We start from the raw sequence: 23,838 nt of genomic DNA, 5'->3' as shown, positions 1-23,838 counted from the left end.
TTTCTCTCCATTCATTTGAAAAAACTCAAGCAGAAGCAAAGATAACGTCAATTGTCAAATATAGGAAGAACAACTCCTTCATGATAAGCCAAGTTTTTCTATTCATGTCTATGATTTTTTATCACTTAATTGCAAGTTTAAAGTATGAAGGTATTTCATTATTCACTAGTTCAAAACAATAAACATTCATCTTTCAAGTACTTCTTTACAGCTGAAAAAGAGACTGAAGAAAGTAATGTTATTTCACAAGAGTAGACTTTTTTATTATTATTATTTCATCTTATTGAAGGAACTGTATCATGAGAAAAAATGAAAAAACCATTCAGGCAAACTTTTCAACAAAATAAATTTAAAATGACTGCTTTCATTTGTACATGGTACAGATAGACAGGTGTGACTAGAAAACAGTTGAATCCCTCTAGACTGATGCTAGTGAGAGAAACATGAATAGTCAAATTCGGTTTTGTGTGCGCATATGCATATATGCATTAAAAAAAATTTCAAGGAGTTAAAACCCACATCATTATAAATACCAAAAGCTGATCATTAACTACTCATACACTTTATTCTTGTACTTAGTACCATTATAAATGGAGCCCTAACTGGGTCATAGTAACTGCTATGTAACAGTCAGCATATTAAAACTCTTACTTAGAAAAATGGGCAATGTTCTAAACTCAACATTGTAATTTTGCCTTTGTGGACACATCTTCCCTTCTTCAGTGACAACATTTCATGGGGAAAAAAAAAATTATGTTTTGGAATAAATATTCACAGCAAACCGCTAAATGGGAACATGCCTGCTGCCAACTGCCCAACTGGTAGCCCTGTACCACTTGCTAGTTCATGTCATTTCATTCTTCTTTATTCATTTAGTTATTAAATCCATAATAACCTTTCATGTTTCCTTTACTGGACTGAACATTCAGGGAGTAAGCAACCCTAGAGAACAGTGCAAAAGGAGGGAGATGCAACTGCACTTAACAGCTTTATTTTGGTATCTAAGAGAAGACTGAAAAGATATACATATTTTTTTAATATATAAATTAAGCAACATAGACCCAATGTACTTACAAGAGCAGGGCAAATGAAACTTGGAAGAAAAGTGTCCCACACATAGTGTTTTGTTGGGCAGCCCTTCTAAGAAGTTAGGATTTTATCCATGACAGCCCATGTGTTGAACTTGAAGAGAGAGCATGAATTTTTCTTTTTCCCCAAATACCATTTTCACAATAGAAGGCTAAGCAAAAAGACTGGAAGGTAATAAAGTTAAAAAACAAGACCAGAAACTAAACCCAAAAAACCAGCGCCTAAAGAACAACCACCCCCCTCCAACCTAGCAGCCATTTAATTATTTGTTGAACTTAGATGATGGAAATCTCATTACCATATTCTTAAGGTTTCCCTACTCTAAACTACAAGATATAGTACTACATTCTGAAAACCAGTATAGTCAATACTTTCAAATCAAAGGAAAACAATCAGAACAGCAAGGATGAGCATGGCTGTACCATTCGAGCAGAAATAAAGAAAAATAAACTTAAAACATAGTGTTAAAACTTCTACTAGTTAGCCTTGCTTACATGACTTAAAAAAAAAAGAAAAAAAAGTTTTCAGATTTTATACATCTTTTTTCAACCAGGTACATTTAATTGCAACCAGTAGGCACTCCACCAAAATGCAGTATTTGCAATCCCCATCTCTTTAACTGAGAGAGATTACTTTGGCCTCAGTATTGCTATATTACAATTTTCCTGCTTCAAAACATGCAGTTCATACATTTTACAGTTTTACTGCCATAGTCGATGCATTCTGGCCCAATACACTCACAGCAGGCGTTGTGAAACCATCGGTATTTGGAAGCTCCCATGGACTCGCAAGAGATCTTGCACTGATGTATTGACATGCAGTCATCAAAATACACCACAGTACACATGTGTTCTAAACCAAGAGGGGGAAAAAATTTGGTTTAAAAGGTCTTAAAATATTTTTAAAGGTTAGTTAAAAATTAATTAAATGTGCAGCTTTTGAAGTAGGATTGCAAATCATCATGACTATGAGGCATAAGGAAAAAAGAACGTGATAGTGAAAGCAGAGAGAAGAGGCAGAGAGCCAAGGTACAATCTATCAAGTTTTCAGTGTCTACAACTCAACCTGTTGTCTGCTCTCCTTCTAGATTAATTTAGTTCTATAGTCACAGGCAAGAATGTTTTTGGGTTTTGTCCCCCAATTATGAGGAATACCTTCTAAAGTGTAAGGATGGGCGATGCCAAAATAACAAGCAGGCATGTGTCCTCTGAAGGCAGTATCAAGGTATCACTTTCACAGTTGTCAGCAGTCACTATATGCTATCATGAAAAACTTCAGGTTTAGAGAAGTATTTTAAAAAACACCAAAACCTACTTATTTAAGTGTAAACGTTTCCCCCCCCCAATATTCTTCAGCCACATTAAATCACAGAGCTAGAGAATCCTGTTTTCCTCAGCTTGAAACTGCACACTTTTTTCTTCTTTTTTTAGCAACAGCTTTACTACTAAGATTAAGAAACTCCTTCTGCCTAAGTGTTGACTTTATTCTTCTAACATCCATGCAGTTACTTGAAATGCCATGGAGTTTGATGTTGCAACCTCAAACTGGAGCTGAGGCATTCACCACAACTATAAAACAAAAACACCTCTCCCAGTCTACATCCAATTCTCCAAGCTGACAGATTCTACCAACTTTCTTCTGTGCTGACCGGGGGATCACACTGTAACTTTGTTCATCCTCCAAAGGACCTTGATTGCATCACATTTACCCACAGCGTAACTTGGCACACTTTGGGGAAAAGCACAACTGAAAGCTGTCTGCAAACACGAGTGTCTCTGTCACACACATCAGACAGACTTGTGAGTGGGAGACGTCAAAGGGCTTTCTAGCCTATTACTACTTATGGTGCGTGGATCCAGGAGAAACATACTGACCTACATTCCAACACGGATTAGAAAAACGTAATCCAAACGTAAATGGTAAATCAAGACAGTGGGGGTTTTTTTGAATGATTATGGAGATATGGAGAAGGGTGAGTAACCGAAGGACTCTCAGAGCACTGTAGTTGTTAACCATAGCATTTATTCAGTCTCTTATCTGTGAACAAGTCTTGGGAGGCTGAAGTGCACCAGAACCTCTCCTTCCTGGTGCCCCATAGATTAGCAGCCTCAGTAGTATACCTATCTCATGGCAAGCTCTTAAGGTGAGGTCCAAAGGTGAATTGAGGCCAGCAAGGGTCTCCATCACCTTACAAGTCATCAGATCTATGCAGTCTGTTTCCCCAGTACCAACAATAGATGATCTCTGTGGTGCCCATGCTTTTGAGCATGTGACAAGGGACAACACAACATACAGGAGAGCACAATGTACCCAGCAGCTTTTCTGTGGATGCATCCTCCTCCTCGATATCTGGAAACCTTGCCTACCCTTTTAAGAATTATCATTTGTTAAAACATGTATGAGGGAACCCTCACCACTGTCTAACTATTTTACTACTAACTAAGCAGCTGCAAGAGGGTCAGAGGACATGCTGTCAGACCACTGAAAGCAAGAGAGTATTCACTGCCTTGTTCAGGCTCTGAACTGATGTACACATCTTGCAGACACCATATACACTGCAACAGGCAATAAGGATCTTGGGGAGGAAGTGCAGACCCATAGCTGAAGCAGTTTTCTGCTCCCAGAAAAACTGTGCTGTGAGTAAAGCTGCAGTTGTCCAAGAAATCTTGGAGTACCTGAAGTACTGCTGGGAATGTCAACAAAGTAGACTGTGGCTGTGTAAGTCCTGTCCCGTTCTTGGCACTTCTATTTCTATGACGCCTTATAATAAAGCCTGAGGCACAGCAACCAGAGGTAGAGAGTTCTCAGAGAACAGAACCTCTGCCTAAAACCAGCTAACATACCTACAGCTTCAGCAAGGACACTTTATTCACAGAGGGGAGGAGGAAAGAGCAAAACAGAAGCGTATGCTATGGTACCACGTGCAAAGAGTGACCGCCAGGCATACACCTAAAGTGCTCAGCCAAAGCTGAAAAGTGGCAGGGAGATGCAGCCACCACAGCCTCAAAAGCAAGAATCCACCCAGAGGCCACACAGCGGCTCCGTCTTCTTATGGAGAACGCACAAGGACTTGGCAACATTTCATCACCAGCGACAAAAAGCTCAGATTGCCAGGGTCCCAAGAAGGAGCCCACATCATCCATTCCCAGGAGGCCCAGACATTCCCAAGTATCTGTCCCCCTCACTTGTCACAGGAGGTTTTCAGGGGAAGGGTAGGGTGTGAGAAAGTAGAAGTGAGTCTCCAGGCAGCATTTCTCGTGAAATCTAAGCACCAGTGAGTGCCCCATCAGTCATCCAATTCAGTGCTGGTGTGCAAGCACAGGAACCTTACAGAAGCCTCTCTAAGACATATTCATACTCTTTGTACCCTCTTGCTTAATCCCAACTCAATCCTTTGATACCTTCTTAGTAGTTTTCTTCTCAAGTTTGACCTAAAATGCCATAGGTAGGGTCAGCCTTATAAGGTGTCAGCTGGAGGCACAGAGCCTCTGCCTTGAAACAGGCAATCCTGGCTAATCCAAAAAGATTTCTTGCTGCAAAATCAGCTTTTGAGACGCCATCTCCACCTGACTGACCTAGTCTCTAGATCAGCTTGAGAAGGCAAAATGACTCATGGCTCTCTCTAGATAGCAGCGGAACAACTCTAAAGAAACCAGAGTCCTCCCCAAAGGGTTGCCAGAAGTGCTCACCGCTATCATGTTGATCACTGCACTCCGACTCGCAATACCCAAAGGAAAGCCTATAGTAGGTCAGGAAAGCTTGTCAGGAAAGTTGTGCACACTCTGAGGTGGGCTAGCTGCTCCCAGCACTTGCAGGCTGTCTTCACACCAGAGAATGACCAGTCCCCTCTGTGTTAGGAGACGTCTGTGTTCACCTTCATGTTAACCTCATCTGTGACAGCATCATCCGTGTCCGTACCAGTTCAGAAGTCCTGGAGAAGCCCAGTTCATCAGCTAATGCCTGCTGAAACTTAAAATAAACCTCTTATGAAAGAAGAGCCTGTGATTTCTAGGATGTAAAGATCAATGATGCTGAACTGAGAGACTGAAGACATCTCTCAGGGGGAAGGAGGTTGGAGGACAAGCAGCACCAGACCCATAACCCTGGCAAAACCAGATGACAGCAGTCAGGTCCTGTGAGACTGGAGAGACTGGTCTCCTTGACCACTCTCCCAGGACCAAAATGGGAACCAAAGCCAGACCTCAACCTTATTAAGGTGGCAGCAACAACCAAGGACATTAATCTTGACTGACTGGAGAGAAGAAAGTTTATTTTCACCTACACACAAGCCAAGAGGATTAGGTCCTAGAGGACCAGGCCAAAAATGCTGTGAAGGGGAGAGGACAGACTGTACACAGCAGGCCAGAGCCAGCAGCAGATCTGGCTGGTTCCCAGTAGCTCTTGTAAGCAGCTGGAGGACATACTCTGTGTATGTGCTACCAAACTGTTGCTGAAGTCTCGCTCACTCAGAGACTTGCCAGGTCTGAACGAGTCAGATTGGCCAGGGTGCACTTTGTTGATCACGGGACACTGCTGGTTGCCTCCTCAGCAGCGTCTGTGTGCCCGTGTAGAGGCTGAATTACTGAAAGCAGGAGAGTTCCTCGCATCAAGCATTAAATCCCTCTTTATAGGCTGCAGAAACAGAGTTACACAGGTGAAAAAAATGCATACCTACAGGCTCAGTTGGGATCTGGGAGAGTATTTAAGTTGTTTCACAAACCTAATTACATAGTCATCACTTGGCTCTCTCAGTGTAGATAAAAAGGATGTTACTTAGTGCAGTAACAGCTCTTTCATTTGCATTTTGCCAATTTTCACACACTAAGGACTACAGACTACAGGTGCAGGGAGGGAGAAGGATGCAGCAGCATTCTTTTTTTTCCAGAACATGAGTTTCTCACCTTTTTTCTCCCCCAACTGATACTCAACGAAGGTTGTGTAGGAGAAACAACAATCAAGTCTAAATTCAAAATGACCAGAAGAAATGGACTCACGTTTCTATCGGGCTTTGCTATGATACTGTCTGTGCTGCAAGTGAGATCTGTATTGGTGCACTATGGAGGAATTTAGCAACTCGGAGAAGATAAAGCAATTCAGTTCTTGTAAGTTAAGGAAAAATGCCTATCTACAAGTTGAAAAAACTTTCCCAGTTATGACAATTCCCTGTATGCCACCTTTGAAGTTAAAGGTGCGATGTAAGTTCCGTTGTCCGCTGGTCTGTTTATCGGTAGCTCTAAAAGTACTTTAAAAAGGTAACTGTCCATCCAGCTGCCATACTATTTTATGCCAATCAGAACTTATAAAAAGAAACATTAAAAAAAAAAAAGAATAAAATCTTCCTGGAGTACCTACAGAGGCAGATGCCACTTTACTGGATTTCTAGCTTTCCTCTACCTGGCTGGCACTGGAGGGGAGTGGAAGCACAAAGTGGACACCATCCCGTGTCACCAAGCAGTGTAAGTCAGAAACCCTTAACTACAACACAGATTTTGTTTCATCAGTTGCCAAAAGATTATCTAGTTCCCCTCTCTCTCGCCAACATCCTGTCATCATCTGAAACAATTAAGCTTTTTTAGACATCTGAACTCGCAGTTCAGAGCTCTGAGGGTATCAGCTAAAAGCAAAGCAAAAATAAAGTATAAATGTAGCTCTAGATTAATAATCATCACAATCCTCTCTGAAGTGGCGGCTCAAATGCCAGAAACTACTGATACGAAGAACTACAGCAGCTCCAGCAGCGCACGCATACTTTGGCAGCTAAAACGTTAATTCACAGGAGGAAAGGGAAGACACTCATTAAGATAATAACGGGGAAGTTCAAGGTCTGGCGGCTGGGCTCACAGTAGGCTGGGGCGAGAAAGGAATGCTTTATATCCCACTGCACCCCACCTCCTCCCGGATCCACAGCCGCCCTCCCGGGGCTGGTGGCTTCACGCCACTCAGGCACAAAGCTCACGGGTTCCCATGTCTGGTGCTGCTTTTCCTGGCAGTCACCCAGAGCCTCATCGAGCAAGTCTGGCACTCTAGACCAGCTTAACGGCGATCCCTGCATGAATGCGTGTTGAAATTAAAATCAGAACTGTGTTACATGACGTGACAAGGGGTATTTATAGGCAGACCCTTTCCAAATTTGGGGATGTATTCCAGAAGACAGCACAGAGACTACTGTCCCCTTACCAAAATCTACCTCTCCTTAGCCCCTCTCCCTTTACAGGCAATGCAAGAAATAGGCTGCTGCCAGCACACCATGTTGGAGTGAAGCATGCAAGGAGCCACAGAAGAACCACAAAATGGAGGAGGCACAGCACTGTAAAGAAAACATGAAGCATCTGTGTTCCTGCTCACAGGAATATTCTTTCAAATCCCTGAATGTCACGGCCTTGAAGACAACTGCTTAGCAAGTCACCCAAAGGACATCTCCATTTGCAAGATCTGCCCTTAAGCCTAGCAGCATGTTTGGGGAGAAGGAAAGGGTAAAGAGATGCTCTTCAGTTTCTTCCGCTGCAGGCTAATCTTGTATTTACTGCAGGTGAGCACGCACACATACACACGCACAGACCCACTCTCTGTTACAGTGGTTCTTCTAACACGTGCTAGCTTGTTAAACCACCGTGACTTGATTGTATGACTGAACTTTACATGGGCAGAAGCCACCAGACTCCAGCAACTTCCTGGGCTCCCTCTCTGTGCCCATGCTCAGTAGGCTCTTCAGCCCTTGACCTACTACCCCTCCACCTTTTGGCTACTGCTTCCCCAATGAACTCATCAAAAAAAGTATTAAAAACAATGCCACCCCATGGCTCACACAACATCCAACACAAGAGGTACAATTCCCCAGTTGTCCTTGCTTCCACCATAATAAACATCAACTGACTGAGGCCAGCAGCCAACTTTTCTTTCTACCTTCTTCTGTTCTCCATGCTCGAATCATCCATGTTTTTATAAGCAAACTTTAATATCATTTCTGAAAAAGCAGAGCACTACAAAGTTATCTACATTGTGACCAAGAAGAGAGACTCCTCAACATGCTTCCATATTTAGATTCTTGAAGTATAGGAAGTTGAAAGTAATTTTCTACCTTTTCCAGTTCTTCACTGATCACTAAGGTGGAGGAGGCAGAGCCAATGATTACAAGAACAGCTCTGACATTTATTTCCGTTCTAAGTGTCTACTGAAGCCTGAAAACCAGTGGCATTTGGTAACTATTTCCAAATATAACTGTTGTTTTTGGACTGTCATCATTCCAGTGAAAGCTCTCTCAACCTAATCTCTAATATGTTCTTAGTAAATGAAATGAAGGAGACTTCTGACTAAGAAAAAATTGCAGTGTTATGTATTGTCTGTGTTGTTAAACTCAAAACTCCTCCACACCCTTGAGATGCAATTGAAATTCCAAGTTTAATCCAAAACTATCATTAGCCCATCCTGTTGGTATGGTAGTGAAGGACTGTCAGGGAACAGCCATCTGGGCTGCAGTACCTAAGTACAGTGGGATATATTCAAGGTTGTTCTAAGCATAATTTTTTTTTCCAGTATAATTCATACCTTTAAATACTGTAGTGTTTGCACACAGGGCTTTTTGTGGCTTGCCATTTAACATGCATGGCTTTCTGCATCACTCTCATAATGGCAAGCAAGCGTTTTAATAACGTCAAAGACATATGAATGAGATGCTTTCTGACCATCTGGTTTCCAGTTCTGGAATTAATTTATTTTTCTAACGTGCCTTAACCAAAGGAAATTAGAAAAGTTGCCATTACGGTCCCATTTAATCAACAGCAGTCCTACTCAGAAACATAACTACGTCAAAGGTTCACAATGGTATGGAAAAGCAGTGTGTCCATCAATTAGGGTATCTTTCATTGATAAGATAAAAGAGCCATCACAACAGCAACATATGGGGTTACAAATATTTGAAGCGTGTGTTGGGAAGGAAGCAAAGCATTAAGTACACTAATAAAACAAATCAGATGCTCTTTTTCCCCTGTTAGGCAGCAACTTCACTATGAACTGTTTATGAGATTCTTTTAAGTCTGATGTAATGATTTGCAGGGAAAAGTATTTCAGGTTTAGTATGGAAACCAAGAAGCAGAGAGTATTTTTCTTATGCCACTGTTGTCACTACCTCAAACTTATCATCTCTCCCCCCCCCCGCCCAGCAGGGAAGTCTGTCCTCTAAACTGAAGGTGAGAATATAAAAAACTTGATATAAAATAAGAGGAATGAGTCCATAAGTTGAACCTCCGCCCCCAAATTGCTTATTTTTAAGACTGTCACATATCCCTCCTCAACATAAAGAGCGATCTTGCTAATCTTTCTCAGGTTTACTATTAATCCTGGATTTCCTACAAACCATTCTTCTGAAGAGTTCAAGTTATGCCAGCTCAGACAAAAGAAATAAACATCTACTCCACATACAACGGTTTATGGCATGTGGCTTTCTCAAACCTCTGAAGCCATGCATTTCAGTTGCCTACCTCTACACTGATACATGATTTGGATTCAGTTTTTGGTCTGTCCTGTATCCTGAGCTACAGGTAACTGCTTCAAAGTCAAAGAACATACCGTGCCAGTGCACATGAAATAACGTGAACAAACTGCCTCATGCCACAGGAGGAATTATAGAGATAACAAACTCATGTGGTTCAGCGTCTCCTACGATCATCAGACACTTTAACACCATCTTCCATGCTCCTTAATACTTTTGCCTCACTCTTTTTGTTACGTCATGCTCAAAATTAGACTGAACTTTTCACACTTTTTTATGGGAAAAGAAGCAGCGAGCACGGACAAGCACAGAATATGCCCCGAGAAGGCTCCTGGAAGAGACGAGAGGAAATGCTAGGAATTTAGACACTACACTCATTACCTTTGTCACTAGAGTAAGGTGCGTGGACATTGTTGCTTGGAACAGAGACGTTCTGATGCTGTGGCTGGTTCACTGTTTCCAAAAAGGAAACGAGGTTCTCGTGGTGCGACAGTTCTTCTGCCACAGGGAAGGAAACGATATTCCAGTTCAGCTGAGTATCCCCTTCTGTCAGTGCCCGGAAAAGTGAAGGAATTGGTTCATGCAACTCCTCGACAGTGCTCTTGGATGTTGGAGGTGTGTCACTGTAATTGCGAGGATTGCACATACCTGCAGAGGAATGAAACAGGAAGTTACACGGAACTCCCTAAACTCTTCTCCTTGGAACAGGAGGGAATATTTAGAAAATCAAAATTGCTTTTTTTTGCTAAGCAGAACAGAAAGAGCCCTTTCATATATATCCCACTCTTAGCTCAATAGCAGAAGTGCCACCAAATCCAGCAGGACGAGCTTTCCATAACAGCAGGTTTCAGATCTCTGCAGACTTCCACAAAACACACCTGTGACTTGTGAGATCCAAGTGAAAAGAAAAACCTCATCTAAACAGCACTTTGCTTCCCTTTTTATGCTAGCATTACAGTTTAGCATACGAAGAGTTCAATGGAAGGTTTGTTTCCCCTGGGAAGAGAGACAAAGCACAGTGTAATCGATACTAGCCTAAATCTGGAATGAAAGCTTACGAGTGAACGAAGATAGTATCTTGACAAGTCCTGAGGTACATGAAACTTTTGATCACAATTCAAGTATTCGATCTCATCCGCTGCAGCAGTGCACTAGATCTTTTTAGTCATCTGCCAGAGATGCAAAGATCGCTATCAGGAGGGAGCAAGAGTCTGAATTACTTTACCTGCTTAGAGACAGCTGAGATGAACCTCCTTTTGCTACTTAGTTGGAGGGGTCACTACAGGCAAAATGCTTATTTCCAGGTTATCTCTTCCTTATTTTTCAACGTCTTTTGTGGTATCTTTTTTGAAACCTTGTAATCTTCTTTCTCTTTGCCACTTCCTACAAAATGTTTTTGTGATGTGCAATGCAGGTGCCAGTTTTTCATTAACCATTTAAACACTAACATTTATTACTAGCAATGAAACTCAAGGGTATCTTGATTTAACCTGAACAATGAAACAACCAAGACTAAAAAGAAAAGTTGTATCTGCATACGTATTTAAACTCAGAAGCCATAAAACACTATTAGAAGTCACCTGGCAAGAGACAGACAAATCCATTTTCCTCATGTACATCTGGATATCGTTTTGGGTAGTTTCACAGACACAGTTTTAGACAGCTACAGCTGCAAAGCACACCAATTCTTAAAGTATCAAAGCGAAATGGGACATAAATGTTCAAAGTCTACCTGCCTCACACAACCTTCCCTGCAGATACATTAGGACTCCAGCTTCAGAAATCGTGTCTAACTAGAGCCTTATACAAAACCACAATCTTTTCAATCTAAGTAGATGGATTTCCATAATGAACAAAGCAGAGTGAAGTTTGTCCATGACAATTAGCATGAGATCTGGCAAATATTAAGCAAGTGGTTAGCATTACCAGCATTTAATAATAGGAACACCACAAGATAGTCTGCTCCTATAAAAAGGTGAGCCAAGTATTGGGTAGGAAAAAAAACTAAGCCTCTCCTCCAAACAACATCAGGTCACACTAAAAAATAATTCCACTTACACAAACTTCCTATCGTAAACAATTATTTTCCTACTCCTCTCAGCTAGGTTTGTTCTTCACAGACGTTCCTGGACTCACTGCTTTAATAAAAAATTTCTATCCCTGCATTATCACCTTTTCGTAAGCACTTGGAATATTCACCATACAATTGTAATAAAGAATGTCCACCCGAAAATTAATTAGGAAGATAGCAAACCAGGTAAGAGTTTTGTACAGATACATCAAGAGATGTATACTTTAGTTGATGTCATTGTATTAACGCTGTGAAATGGAAACCAGTGAGCCTTTCTAGAGGCCCCCTCGGTCAGGCTGGATTCAGAAAATAAATTTCACTGATAAGAAGGACACACAGGAAAAAAATAACATCAAGATTGTTTATTAAATTATTGCAGAATGTGTACAAGTTTCTGTGCATATCAATGCAGTACAAAAATATTATCTTAAGATGGTATCAAGAAACTATCGCTCATAGTTTATTGGGTAACTGCTCATTCCACAAAGATCCTTCCCTCTTACTATTTTTAAAGGTATTTTAAGTATAATAATTATATTTATAAATAATTATTATAAAATAGTAGCTTTGGTTAAAACAGAAATAAAAAAGCTTAACTTACGAGCGACTGGTAAGGCACAAACATGTCTACATTACTGCTTTGGAATGGATGAGAAGATGCATAAATGGGCTATTGAAATGATGGAAGCAGCCAAGCCTTTACACATCAGGGACTAGAAGAGCTTAACTCACAAAGCTTAGAAAAAATAGAGGAAAGAGGAATCTGTTGCTTTTCTCCCTCCTCCAGTGTCTTTTTCCCTATCAGAGAAGGGAGAGAACATCCACCCAAAACACAGGGCATCAACTGAGCATCAGTAAAGTTAGTGCTGGAGGGTAGGAGGTAATTCCTGACCTCAGAGCAGACATGACAACCTATCTACTTTTACATTAGACATGATCAGCTTATAAAGAGACTTAAGTATCAGCTCAAGTATCAGCAAAGAACTGTCTCCAGGAAGCTGGGTATGGCATGCGCTCCTGTTTCCTCATTTGAATAAGGCTACAGCAAGGATGACCCTACACTGAAGAGAAGAAGAACAGGACCATACCATAGAACCAACAAGGTCTGAGGCACCTGCAGAACCATCAGGAGGTGTTTTAATTTACTCACTACTGGGAAACTGAACCTGAAACCTCATTAACTTCTCTCCTGGATAACACCATGGGAAAGAGCAGCAGAACAGTGAGTAATCTGCAGATTTAGAAAAAAACCCTGTGTGTGGACTTTGCTTTTTTTCTTCACAATCCAAGAGGTAGGTTCTTCCTCTCCCTAGAGGAGACTGGCACACTATGCTTTGCTTTCTACAGCAGATGATGGTTCTGAACTAGGGAAATAACCTACTATCCTATTCCTCACCCCTATGACTGAATGTGACAACAGCGCACTTTAGTAATACATTACAAAAAACAAGAAGACATTGGAAGTGCAAAGGGGATGGAGAAAAAAGGAGATAAATACATTTTTCACTTCTCAAGGAGCCCAAGATCAAATAGAAAAAACAAACTCTAGGGCCTCTTTCTAAATTTATATCCTCCACAGGTGCAGGGGCTGAAAATACTTTACGACACTGGGAAGAATCACACATGCACAGGACCACGCCACTCCACTGCTTACTGAAAGACAGTAAAGCAAAGGTTAGCTAGCCAGAACCAAGCAAAAAGCAGGATGTCAGAAAGCATATTCACATCATGACGGAACAGACGCAATGGACTGCACTGAAAAGGAGCATTTTGACACTAATCATCTTCATGAATTCAGAGAAGACCCAGCCAGCCAGAGAAGCTGAGAGCAGGTACAACACTCAAGACGCATGTCTTTCATGGAAGGCACAAGGATTTTGAATGGCAGCAGAGGGAGACTTCCAGCAACCACAGGAGGATGAAGCTTTCAATACATTTAAAACAAGAGACAGAACTAGAACACATCCTCCTTAAGCAGGGGCAGCATTCACTGGCAAAGATGTGCGCACTCTGAACACTACCTGTTAGTAGTAATGCTGTTCTTGTTAAGACTATCATCTAATCCTACAGTAAGAACTTGTATGCCTCTTTCTTGCCCTCCACAAAGAACTCTTTTTGCAAATAAAAGAACAATGTAAACATTGGGCCATGCATATTTACTACTAGTCCCAAGGATTCACAAGGGAACTCAAACCTAAAATTGTCCCTGTGTGGTATCTGTCAATATACTTTACAGTTAGAAACCTCTACACAGCATCCAATCCCATGAAGCAGGTGCTGTGTAGTTTCCTCAAGATGACAAATCAAAAAGGAGTTTATGTTTTAGAGACAAAATTAATAGTCAGTTGTGATGACACTAACCAAGCAAAATCTGGACTACTACCACCCCCCAGTCCATAGAGCAGATACAGCCTTCAAATGTTTGGTTCCCCACAGTAATTTATTCAGTACCCACAGAATGAGCCATAAGATGTTTAAAGCACAGATTCTGTCCCAATGTTTTACTTCTATTATAAGACTGTGAGCTCAGCATGTGGCAGGAGGAGGCAATTTAAAAAAAAGAAGAAAATCCCAAAGAAATGCAAACTTACCAACACAGTCACAGCACTCATCCCAAAGTGTGCCCAGGCAGAGCATGCACTCCTTACAGCAGGAGCAGTTCCCTTCCCCAGGGCGGCACTGACACAGCTCCTGAAAACAACAGAAACTCATTACACCGCAGCGATCCCAGATGTAAAATGCTAACACGGCAGAGCGATTCCTCCTCAAGCCGCAACTCAAATTACGGCATTAAAAAAAGCTTAGTACACTAATACAGTGAGTAAACGGTAAAATAGTTCCAGCCAAAGAACCAATCTTAGTTTACAAAAGGATCTTTTGCAAGATTTTTTTTTGAAGGTGAAATTCAAAAGACAAACCTGAAGTCAAGAAGCATTTAAAAGAGAAAAAATGTTATTCATGGGAAAGGTGTGTGCACTTCTATGTATGCCTCAATCTACAAGTTCTTTGAATGTTTTTCCCATCACAACAGGAAATTCAAAGAAGGATCTTTCTTTATATAGAAATAGTGCTTGTATGTTATAATTTAGCTAAAAAAGGAAGTTACTATAAGCAGCATGTGCATACTCAAGAAGATAGACAACATCTACAGTCACACCTATTCGTGGATTCTAAAAGGAACTTACTCGGTTAAGTCATCTGACCACAGGATTTTGTGCATCTCTGAATGCTTGTTACACATTGCTCTCCATTTGCAATATTAGTGACCAGATTATTTCCACCCCCCAGGTCCAGCTGATTCATTTTTGCCATTATGAAAGCAGCCCTCCGCCTCCTCCCCACCAAACTGACACCTTGGGATACTTCCAAGACTTCTGGAGCCTCTAGAAAGCGAAATGGTATACACACGCATTTTTCTTTAACCATTATTAAGCTAAAAAGAATGAAAAGGCATGGAAGCAAGAAGACAAACCTTTCTCTTCATATTACCTACACCTGAAGGCGCTGGTTTAGCAGTCCTGCTGGATGCATACGCTTGTGGACCTCACAGCATGGAAATAGCCTACACAGATGAAGGAAATCTAAAAACCAGGCGGTCTCCTTCCCTCTAGCTCAAATCCGTACTAGTAGTTTCAGTTTGGCTGAAAGACTGTGGCTACTTGATGATAATATATGGGCTTGAATCACGCTGTAGTGCAACACGCAGACAGTCACGAAGTCACATTTGGTTGTTCTGTCTAAGAATTTAGTTTTGATGACGTCTGTCTAACTATCACGTTACGCGCAACTGGTGAGAAAACAAAGTCCCGTTACTGGAAACACTGACCACGTGATCCTTCCCACCCCCAGCTTTACTGGAAGAGCCACTGGCAAATCTCTGCTATGCACCGGACCAGGGAGAAGATGACACCCATCCCCGTTCTTTGATCTTGTTCTCCAGAGGCAGGGGAGGGACACACCGCAGCGTGGTCGGGAGACACAGGCGGACAGGAGGGAGGGGCAGGAAGATGGTTTAGCATGAAATTCTCCTAACCTGGAGTCACCACCTGAGGCTCCACCTCAGCTCACCACAGCTGGGTCAGGGACACCACACCTTACAGGCAGACACAAACATCACCCGCAAAGTCTTTCTATAGCACCTTGGGAAGAAGCCAAGGGGGCAGAACTCCACTTTTTAAGTAATCCTTGGCCTGCTATTGCTAAACATCAGGTAGGGAAGAAAGGAGGCATATTTACACCGAACATCAGGAGTGCATTTGCTAGGCAAGGCAAGGCAAGGCACAGAGAGATGCACCTGATCGTGTACGACCCCCTTTCTCTCTTTATTCTGCAACACTGGCAACTGCAAACGTCTGCAGCCTGTTGAGTTGCACAGGGATCGCCGCTCTCTCGCACCAACTCACGCGGGCCCACAGAAGACCGAAGAGTGCATTTCAGAGGGCGAGGCCAGAGCGAGGTCTGGCTGGGGACGGGGCTTAAGAGTACAGTGAATGAAGCTTCAGGGCTCCCAGTTCTGGACGAAAACTGAACAAACCCCCAAACCTGCTGCAGACGTGCTACAATGCATTAATGCAGTATAAATTAATTGATCTGTTATTTTTCCATTCACTTCATCCCAGATCACAAATCTTTTTGAAGCCAGCAAAGAAACCAAATTCACAAAACTACTGCGTGTTCTACGTAACGCTGAGAAATGCTGTTGCCTGCACAGTTTAATGTGAACTGTTTGCCCTGCTGAGTGATTGAGCGTGGACTCCTGCTCCACAGGCATTTCTGCAATATGCAGTCTTAGTAAGTCTTGAATTTTTATTTACAGAGTGGAAAACTACCAAGACTTTTTACTTTTACATCCTCAAAGTTTATTAATGTCACCTATTACTGTGCTGTTTCCAAGTGAAAGATGAAAAACAGGCTCATTAATAAAATAGACAATTTTTTCCACAAGAGGAGACACCACAAACTTAGAAAGATGACTTATGTGAATGAATGACGCATTTCTAAAATATTTATCTTACTGTTTGATAAACAGATTGTGTCAGCCTTGAGAATAAAAAGCCTGAATACAACAACTTCAAAACCAACCATGAGTAAAGTACTGTTACCTTGGCCAGAGAATAGTATTAATACATATTAGCATTAAAAATATCCTATATATTTGTTCTTCAGCAGTAAAACTAGGCAAACTTCATACTTACTAAAGACATTGCAACACCAACAAGCCAGTATGTGGGAGGAGGTGATTCTCCGTAAACTATTAAATGTAATGTATGAATCAAAGCCAGAAAATTCACTAAATTTGTTTCAGTTTTATAGATTGCACTGTATGAATCTAAGAGAATTCTCTCTGAATTAAATGTAACCTTACATTATACATTTGCAACGTAATAAAAAAAATTCTGCTTAGCTTCGATACGTGTAAGCACTAGCTTGGGATAGCATCACTATACCTACCAGTATTTTAACAACTTTATTTTTGTAGGAACGGCTTATGAACAGTGTAATTTTTTTATTTTATTTTCTATTTTTTACCTTTTTTTTTTTTTTTTTTAAAACTTGGAGGGAGAGGAGGGAAGAAAGAGCAACCTAATTAGTCTTCTGCACAGTTCTCCAGCTCCCTCCTCCTCACAGTTCGACTGTCTCTTCAGGGCAATAACTGTATGTTTTTCCATATATGCGTTTGCACGTACGTGGTTTCCTTAACCACTCTTGAGCCCTTCTGCCTGACTCATCCGCATTGGATACTTGTACAGGATACATCTTTTTAAAAGAATGCTTACTTGAGACATGGGTGAAGCGAGGCAGAATGAGAAACGTTCCTTGTTGATAGCTGGGGGTGGTGAGGCGTCAGTGGAAGAAAATATTACTCATAAGTCAACTTGGCAACTTCCCAAGCTGAACTACTGAAGGTGCATCGGAGAATGTATTTTGCTAGGCAAGAAATAAGCTTCTCAGTCTAAAAATACAGCATTAAATAGAAAGCAGGCACGTTCGTACAATAAAGATACTTCTGCTCCAGAGAGCAAATAAAGATTTTTACAAGGTATTTAACATCTGCATTTTTTCAAAGCTTTCTTGAAATGACAGAGACTATTTTCGCAGTGCAGTGAGAAACAGGACCTGAAGGCATTGGCAACATCTTTGCAAACTGGAAGAGGGAGTGAAAGAAAAAGAGCTAATTTTTTTTCCTAGAACAGTTTAATAACAGAAAATCTCCTGGAAGCAAACCAGCCAGAACTGTTTTGTTAATCCAACTGTGTTACATACTACAGCTACAACACATACACTAAAAGTAATTTTTAGATGCCTAAGCCCTGAAGTTAAGAAGTGGTGTATATTTCATACCACAGGGCTAAAAAGTCTTGGAAATCCTTTCAAGCTGACAAGTTTGTACACAAGATTAACAGGAGGCGAAGGCAAAGACGAAGAGAGATTTTAATCGGAACGATACCGCACCAGCCGAGGTGACTGCAGGCATGTAGCGTTTGGGAGAGTAAACTCTGTATTCTCTGCAAAACAACCCCTCTTTAGAAGGATCTGAAAGCCACGCCTGAACTATAGCACCATTTGTTTCCTACATACAGCAGTAGTTTAAAGAGCTGTTGCAGATGAGACAGCAAAGCTCGGCTTCCAGCACAACATGGACGTACCACTCGAGCCTGACTACTGCAGGTAGCTCTGCACCGCAAGAGCCAGCCTGGGACTCGCCTCAAACCCGTTTGCTATGAACAATTGTGGGAACGTCCCATCCTAGAGGTTTCTGCCTTCAAGGATTTCCTCCATGTTGCAAGGACACAATATACGCCTCTGCTCCACCCAGCGAGCGTAACTGGCCTTCTCATCTCCTCCACACAAGGAAACATCAAAACAACCCGTGCATCCAAGTCAACAACAGATGTGCTAGAATACTGCAATACGCACATAGTGTGCAACCAGGGCTCGGTGGCCTACCTAAAAAAGCAAGGTAACAGCCAGTTATTGACTTCAATGCCCCAATCCCAGAGACATGGGAAGGAGCTATGTCCAAAGCCTTCAAGGGAAGTGATTTTGTGGTCCCACTCTGCCTATGCTCCCACATCTTATCCACAACTTCAACAGCTACAGGAAGCCACAAAGTTTTTTTGTGAAGGCTAAGCTTATGCAGAGAGATGCCTCAAGCTATTTTCTTACAGGTCTTGGCTTACAGAAAAACAAGAAGTAGACTACAAGAGCACCAATGAAGCTAGAGCCTCAACATGTAAAAGGAAAGCTGAATGCATGCGAGTTGTTGATCTCATGCTCTGTTCTGGATCTAACAAAATAAATATTTATGTAGGGACCACCCTTAAGCAGAGCAGCTCCTAAGGAGTGGCAGTAATGACTGTACTGACTTCTAGCCACACTGGCAAAAATATTTATGTTAACTGTATGCTTTTTGAGAGAGCAGGTCTTTTGTCTCGTTATGTCTCTAAGACAGGCAGCCTCACTTTCTGCATGCAGATGCAGATGACAAAAATTCACACGCTGTTTGCTCCCCCAGTTGTCTCCGAGTGACATTATCTTGGTTTCAAGCCACGGATTTTGCCAAACTAGAACAGTTATAAAAACAGGTTAGGGAAAAATGTCATGCGATAGTCAAGCAAACTCACTCAACACAGTCTTTTATTTTTAAGTTCAGATTTCTCCAGAAGACTTTAGAGGGGGAAAAAAATACACAGATATACTCTACTTGTATATCTACCTAAGAAATAACACACACTTCACATACCAGAGCAGCGCTTCTGCCACAACAGTGCTGAAGATTTAAAAAAAAAAGGCCAAAAAGAAAGATGACAATTGCTTTAAGTTGAAGCTTTAGGAGTCTTCATATCCACAATCAGACTAGTCTGACCTGATCTGTTCTTCTATAAAGAATGAATACTGACTGGTATGTCAGGTCTGTTCGCAGGAGGAGAGCAGCCAGACGGTGAAAACCAACAGCGGCATTCCCCCTTAATTGTACACAATTCACATGGCCCGGGTTACTTCAGGGTCTCGGAGAATTGCATACGATTTCGATTTTAGGGAAATGCTTTAAAAAGGGATTCCACATCACCTGTACAAAGTAATAGAGAACACACCTACAACAAGTAAAGCAGTACAGGGGTCTCTCTGCATGCACAGGGCTGTGTCGCTACAGAGATGCCAACATAATCCAAGTAAAGCACAGTCGTGTGAGCCACCTCCACGCAGCACTGAACCACAACCGTCTTATTCCCAGCCACGGAAGGACTCCAGTAGCATTAGCTCCACTTCTCCTGGGCTGTACTCTATTCAGACTAGCTCACAAAAATAAAGTTTAAATGCTGGGTGTCTCAAGCTTGACTCGCTAAAAGGTAAGTGATTACTTGGGAAGGAGATGCCTGTGCTTTCATGGATGGTGGACTCCATCAGTAGCACAGGAAAAGGAGACAATATATCTTCGTTTTCCCCTTCATCTGGACCAACAGCTTTCCCCTGAATCAACAAATCTGTACCACTGCACTTGCTATTTAAGTGCCTCGTACATCCAATGCCACAACTAGCATCTTACTTTTTAAAGGTTTCGAGCGTAGAGGCGATTTGAAAAAATGCAACAGAAGGAACTTGTAAGCGCATCAGTTTGTCACGGTGCACAATGCCCAACATACCAGCAAAAACACTGGCGTTCTCTTTGAAAAGGTGAAAGTCAAAAGCCTCTTTTCTTGCTCCTGTATTTAACACCACCACAGGCCATGGCGGGGCTAGGAGAAGCAGCAATTTCTTTTTTTTTTTATTTTTTTTTGTGTGTGTGTAAAGCAACGGCAGTACAGAAGCCAGAAAGAAGACAGTTCAGCCTACAGTCAGTCTTCATTCCACAGCATGAATTTGTGAATCTGGCAAGTATTTTTATTTGTAAACCAGACAAATTTTATACAGAAGTCAATGAAATGAAGTAAACATGGAAATGCTTCATGCCACTTCTGCATCACTTTTCAGACTGTGATCACACATTTACAGTAAGCATACTAGCACATTACTGGCATGTGATATTTGTGCTCTCTGCTATTGCATTTGCAATCTACAAAGGGGCAGTAAGAAACAGTTTCTTTTAAAGAAGCTGCAACCGACCACACGAAGGCTCCTTTTTTCAATATGGAGTCAAGAAGCATGCTCAATACACCATTAGTAAATAAATACTTGGTAGTTACCACAACTGCTTGCAATTTTGCTAGAAAAGGCACTTCTGTTCTGCTGCACACTGTCCTTCTTAACTCCTGCTGTAAGAGCAGCAACCTGGTCTCAGTCTGATTCTGTCACTGTAGACCGACAGACAGTGAGTCAAAAGCAGCATCGGGATTTGAGTTTAACATCCACTTCCTACCAGTTCAACTCATAAGTATTTAGTTTGGGGTTTTTTTAGGTAGACCTGTATGCTTTCAGAGCTTGCTCATTACCATTAGTGGCCATAGGTCCCTCCTGATCAAAAAGCTTTTCCAAATGCACCTCAGGACTCTAAGACAAGTTAGGTCCCTACTCGTGTTAGTTCTCTCATGTGAGTTTTTAGGCATCTTTTAATTGACTGTACAAACCCAATGTTACGGAGAGCATCAGGCATCAACTACTGACCCTCTGCCTGGGCTGGGAGATTTAAGAAAGTAGACAGATTACAAGTTAAGGGGAACAGATAAGGGGAACATTTCAGACAGATACGGGAACACTGTAAGCACATTTGAACTTCTGGTATTGCAGATGTCTTTTAAAAAAACAACTGTTGCCCACAGAAACCTTTCTAATAAAATGTCTGTTTTAAATTGCTTCTCGTTCATAGTATCACTAATAAAGAAGAAAGAGACTGAAAACTAACAGTGTGACTGGTAGTGGCTTCTAACAATAACCCAGCAATCATAATCCTCAACTTGAAAATGTTTCCATTAAAAAAAGAAACATGCCCATATGCACATGCACTTAATATTATCTATAAAATGGTTGTTAATCTGCATTTATATGTGCAGGAGACCAAATGAACTTCTTTAAAAAGGCACTATTTAACACAAAAGCTTCAGAACTGTTTCTTAAATGCTTAAAAGCAAATAAAGGAAACACAACTCATACCTGTATCAGGCATTTACTGACATCGCTAGCACAGAGAGCCTTATTGCAGCCTGTTGACGACTGGATCCACAGCAGGAACAGAAGGACAGTGACTGTGGGCGCTGTGATGTACTGTGACCTCATGTTTCCTGCAGGTAAGCAATGTTCACAAGTACTTAGATGTCACACAGGCTTTCAATTCAATCACAAAGTTGTTAACTTCTTTTTTTAAAAATACAGACACCAACATTTAAAAAAAGTAAGTACCAGAGATTGAACAACGTAACTTCCAAGAGCCACGCAAGTGACTGAAGTCAACCGGAGATGAGCATCTGCTACTTCAAACAGACAGAAGAACTGGGTTTATTCAAAGCATTCTGCCTTTTTCCCTTTGTGAAAATGCAGCTTCTCGGCAGGTGGTATTTGTTACAAATATAGCATGATTAGCGGCGTGCCAGTGAGTCCTTACTCGTGCTTAGCATGTGAACCCAGTCAAAAGAGGACCCTATTGCACTAGGCACCGTACCAATATATAATAAAAGGCAGCCCATGTTTGGGCAAGCTTACAGTGAGCCTGTATTGTTCTCATAAGAGGGGAAAAAAATGCTAATGGGGCACTGGGTTTCTTTCTTTCTGTATCTAGAAATGTTTTTCTGCTTTACGAACTCAAAAAAACCCACCCTTCAATTAGCAATCTCCGAACACAAAAAAGTAGAAAAACAAGCCAACACGTAAATAAGGCACAATCTGGACATTTAAAGCCTGTGTCAGACTAGTCTTTCTTACAGTGGTTATTAAACGCTTCTGAACCTCGCTGCGTTGTGCGCACCGCCATCTGCACCCACGCAGGATTGGGAGGGACACCCCCCCCCCCCCCGCAAGACCCAGTGGGGCACGCACGGAGAACACGGGAGCTTTCCCCTTAGAAGGGGGTCACCGCTTACTCTGCCTGCTACCCAGAGCAAAGAAAGTTTCCCTTCAACCAGAGACGGTCCAAACCCACCGGGCGCTGCGTTCCGGTGGGCCAGGCGCAGAAGCCAAGGCAAGCACGATGTTTGGCTAGATGAGCGATCCAGCCGCGTTTTTAACACCGCACCGCATCGTTTCGGCAACGGGCCGCGCTCGGCTGTTACATAAAAGGGCTCCCGAGAACCGGAGCGATGCCATTTCCACGAGCACCCTGCTCGGATGCGCTGGCGCCCCGGGCTGACCGCGCACGTACCCCTTCCCCAGGCTCCCAACGTCGCTGTATTTTCGTTTCACCCACCGCTGCTTCCCGAGACTTGATCCGGCGTTCCCCCCCCCCCGGAGCACGACCCTTGCCCGCCGCCCCTCCGCTCCTACAGCCCGCCCCGGCGGCACCGGCTCCCCCCAGCCCCGGCTCAGCATCGCTCTCCCTCCCCGCCGGGCTCACACCCGGGGCGGAAAAGACGCAAACCCCCCTCCGGCCGATCAACGCGCGCTCAGCTCCCCCTTCCCGCCGAGGCTCCCCGCCGCCTCCCGGGAGGCCCCGGCCCCAAAGATGGCACTGCCAGGGGCCCGGGAGGCCGGTGACAGAGAGCGCACCCCCCCCGCCGAAGCGGCCCGGGGCAGGCGGGGCCCCGCACGGGGAGCGCCGCCACAAGCCGCCCCTCCCGGCAGCGGGGGGCCCGGCCTCCTCCTCCTTCTCCTCCTGCGGCAGGCAGGCAGGCAGCGGGGCGGCTGCGCCGAGCCGCACCGAAACTTTCCTTCCACAAAGAAGCAGCCGCGGCCCCGCCGCCGCCGCCTCTTCCCCGGCCACCGGCTCCATCCCGCCGGCGCCGCCGCCGCCCGCACCTCTCCCTCCGCGCCCCCCCGCTCCGCCGGCGGTCTGGCTCACCGGACGGCGCCGCGGGCCGGGCACCCCCCGCTCCGCCGGCGGCTCTCGCTGCTCCGGAGGCGGCGGCGGCGGCGGCAGCAGCAACCGCGCGCCTCGGCCCGCTGCTCCCCCCTCGGCCGCAGGCAGCGCGGAGGCGGCGGCGCGGCCTCCCATCGCCCCGCCTCGGGGCACCGTCAGGCACCAGGACCCGCCCCCCGCCGCCGGCAGCGCGCCCCGGGACCCTCCGCCCCGGCGGGCGGCGGCTGCGCGGAACGGGGTGGCGCT

General features: G+C 43.3%; 1 protein-coding gene across 2 annotated transcripts; it reads right to left on the bottom strand.

Annotated features, from left to right (window-relative positions):
• Window positions 1-236: 236 nt before the first annotated feature.
• On the bottom strand, window positions 237-23,617 carry TWSG1 (twisted gastrulation BMP signaling modulator 1). Of its 2 annotated transcripts, XM_050891866.1 has the most exons (5): window positions 23,575-23,617; window positions 21,738-21,865; window positions 14,240-14,339; window positions 9,959-10,225; window positions 237-1,941 (listed from the first exon to the last, which is right to left on the bottom strand). In XM_050891866.1, the coding sequence occupies exons 2-5, from the start codon at window positions 21,858-21,860 to the stop codon at window positions 1,760-1,762; spliced, it is 672 nt and encodes a 223-aa protein (XP_050747823.1). In that variant the 5' UTR covers window positions 21,861-21,865; window positions 23,575-23,617; the 3' UTR covers window positions 237-1,759. The 2 variants fall into 2 exon arrangements, with proteins under 2 accessions (XP_050747823.1, XP_050747824.1); XM_050891867.1 differs by lacking the exons at window positions 21,738-21,865; window positions 23,575-23,617 and adding an exon at window positions 15,121-15,221.
• Window positions 23,618-23,838: the final 221 nt, after the last annotated feature.

The sequence above is a fragment of the Gymnogyps californianus genome, chromosome 2, assembly GCF_018139145.2.
Source record: "Gymnogyps californianus isolate 813 chromosome 2, ASM1813914v2, whole genome shotgun sequence".
In the NCBI taxonomy this organism is placed as follows: Eukaryota; Metazoa; Chordata; class Aves; order Accipitriformes; family Cathartidae; genus Gymnogyps; species Gymnogyps californianus.
Note: the sequence above shows the minus strand (reverse complement) of the source record. Positions and strands in the feature narration are given on the sequence as shown.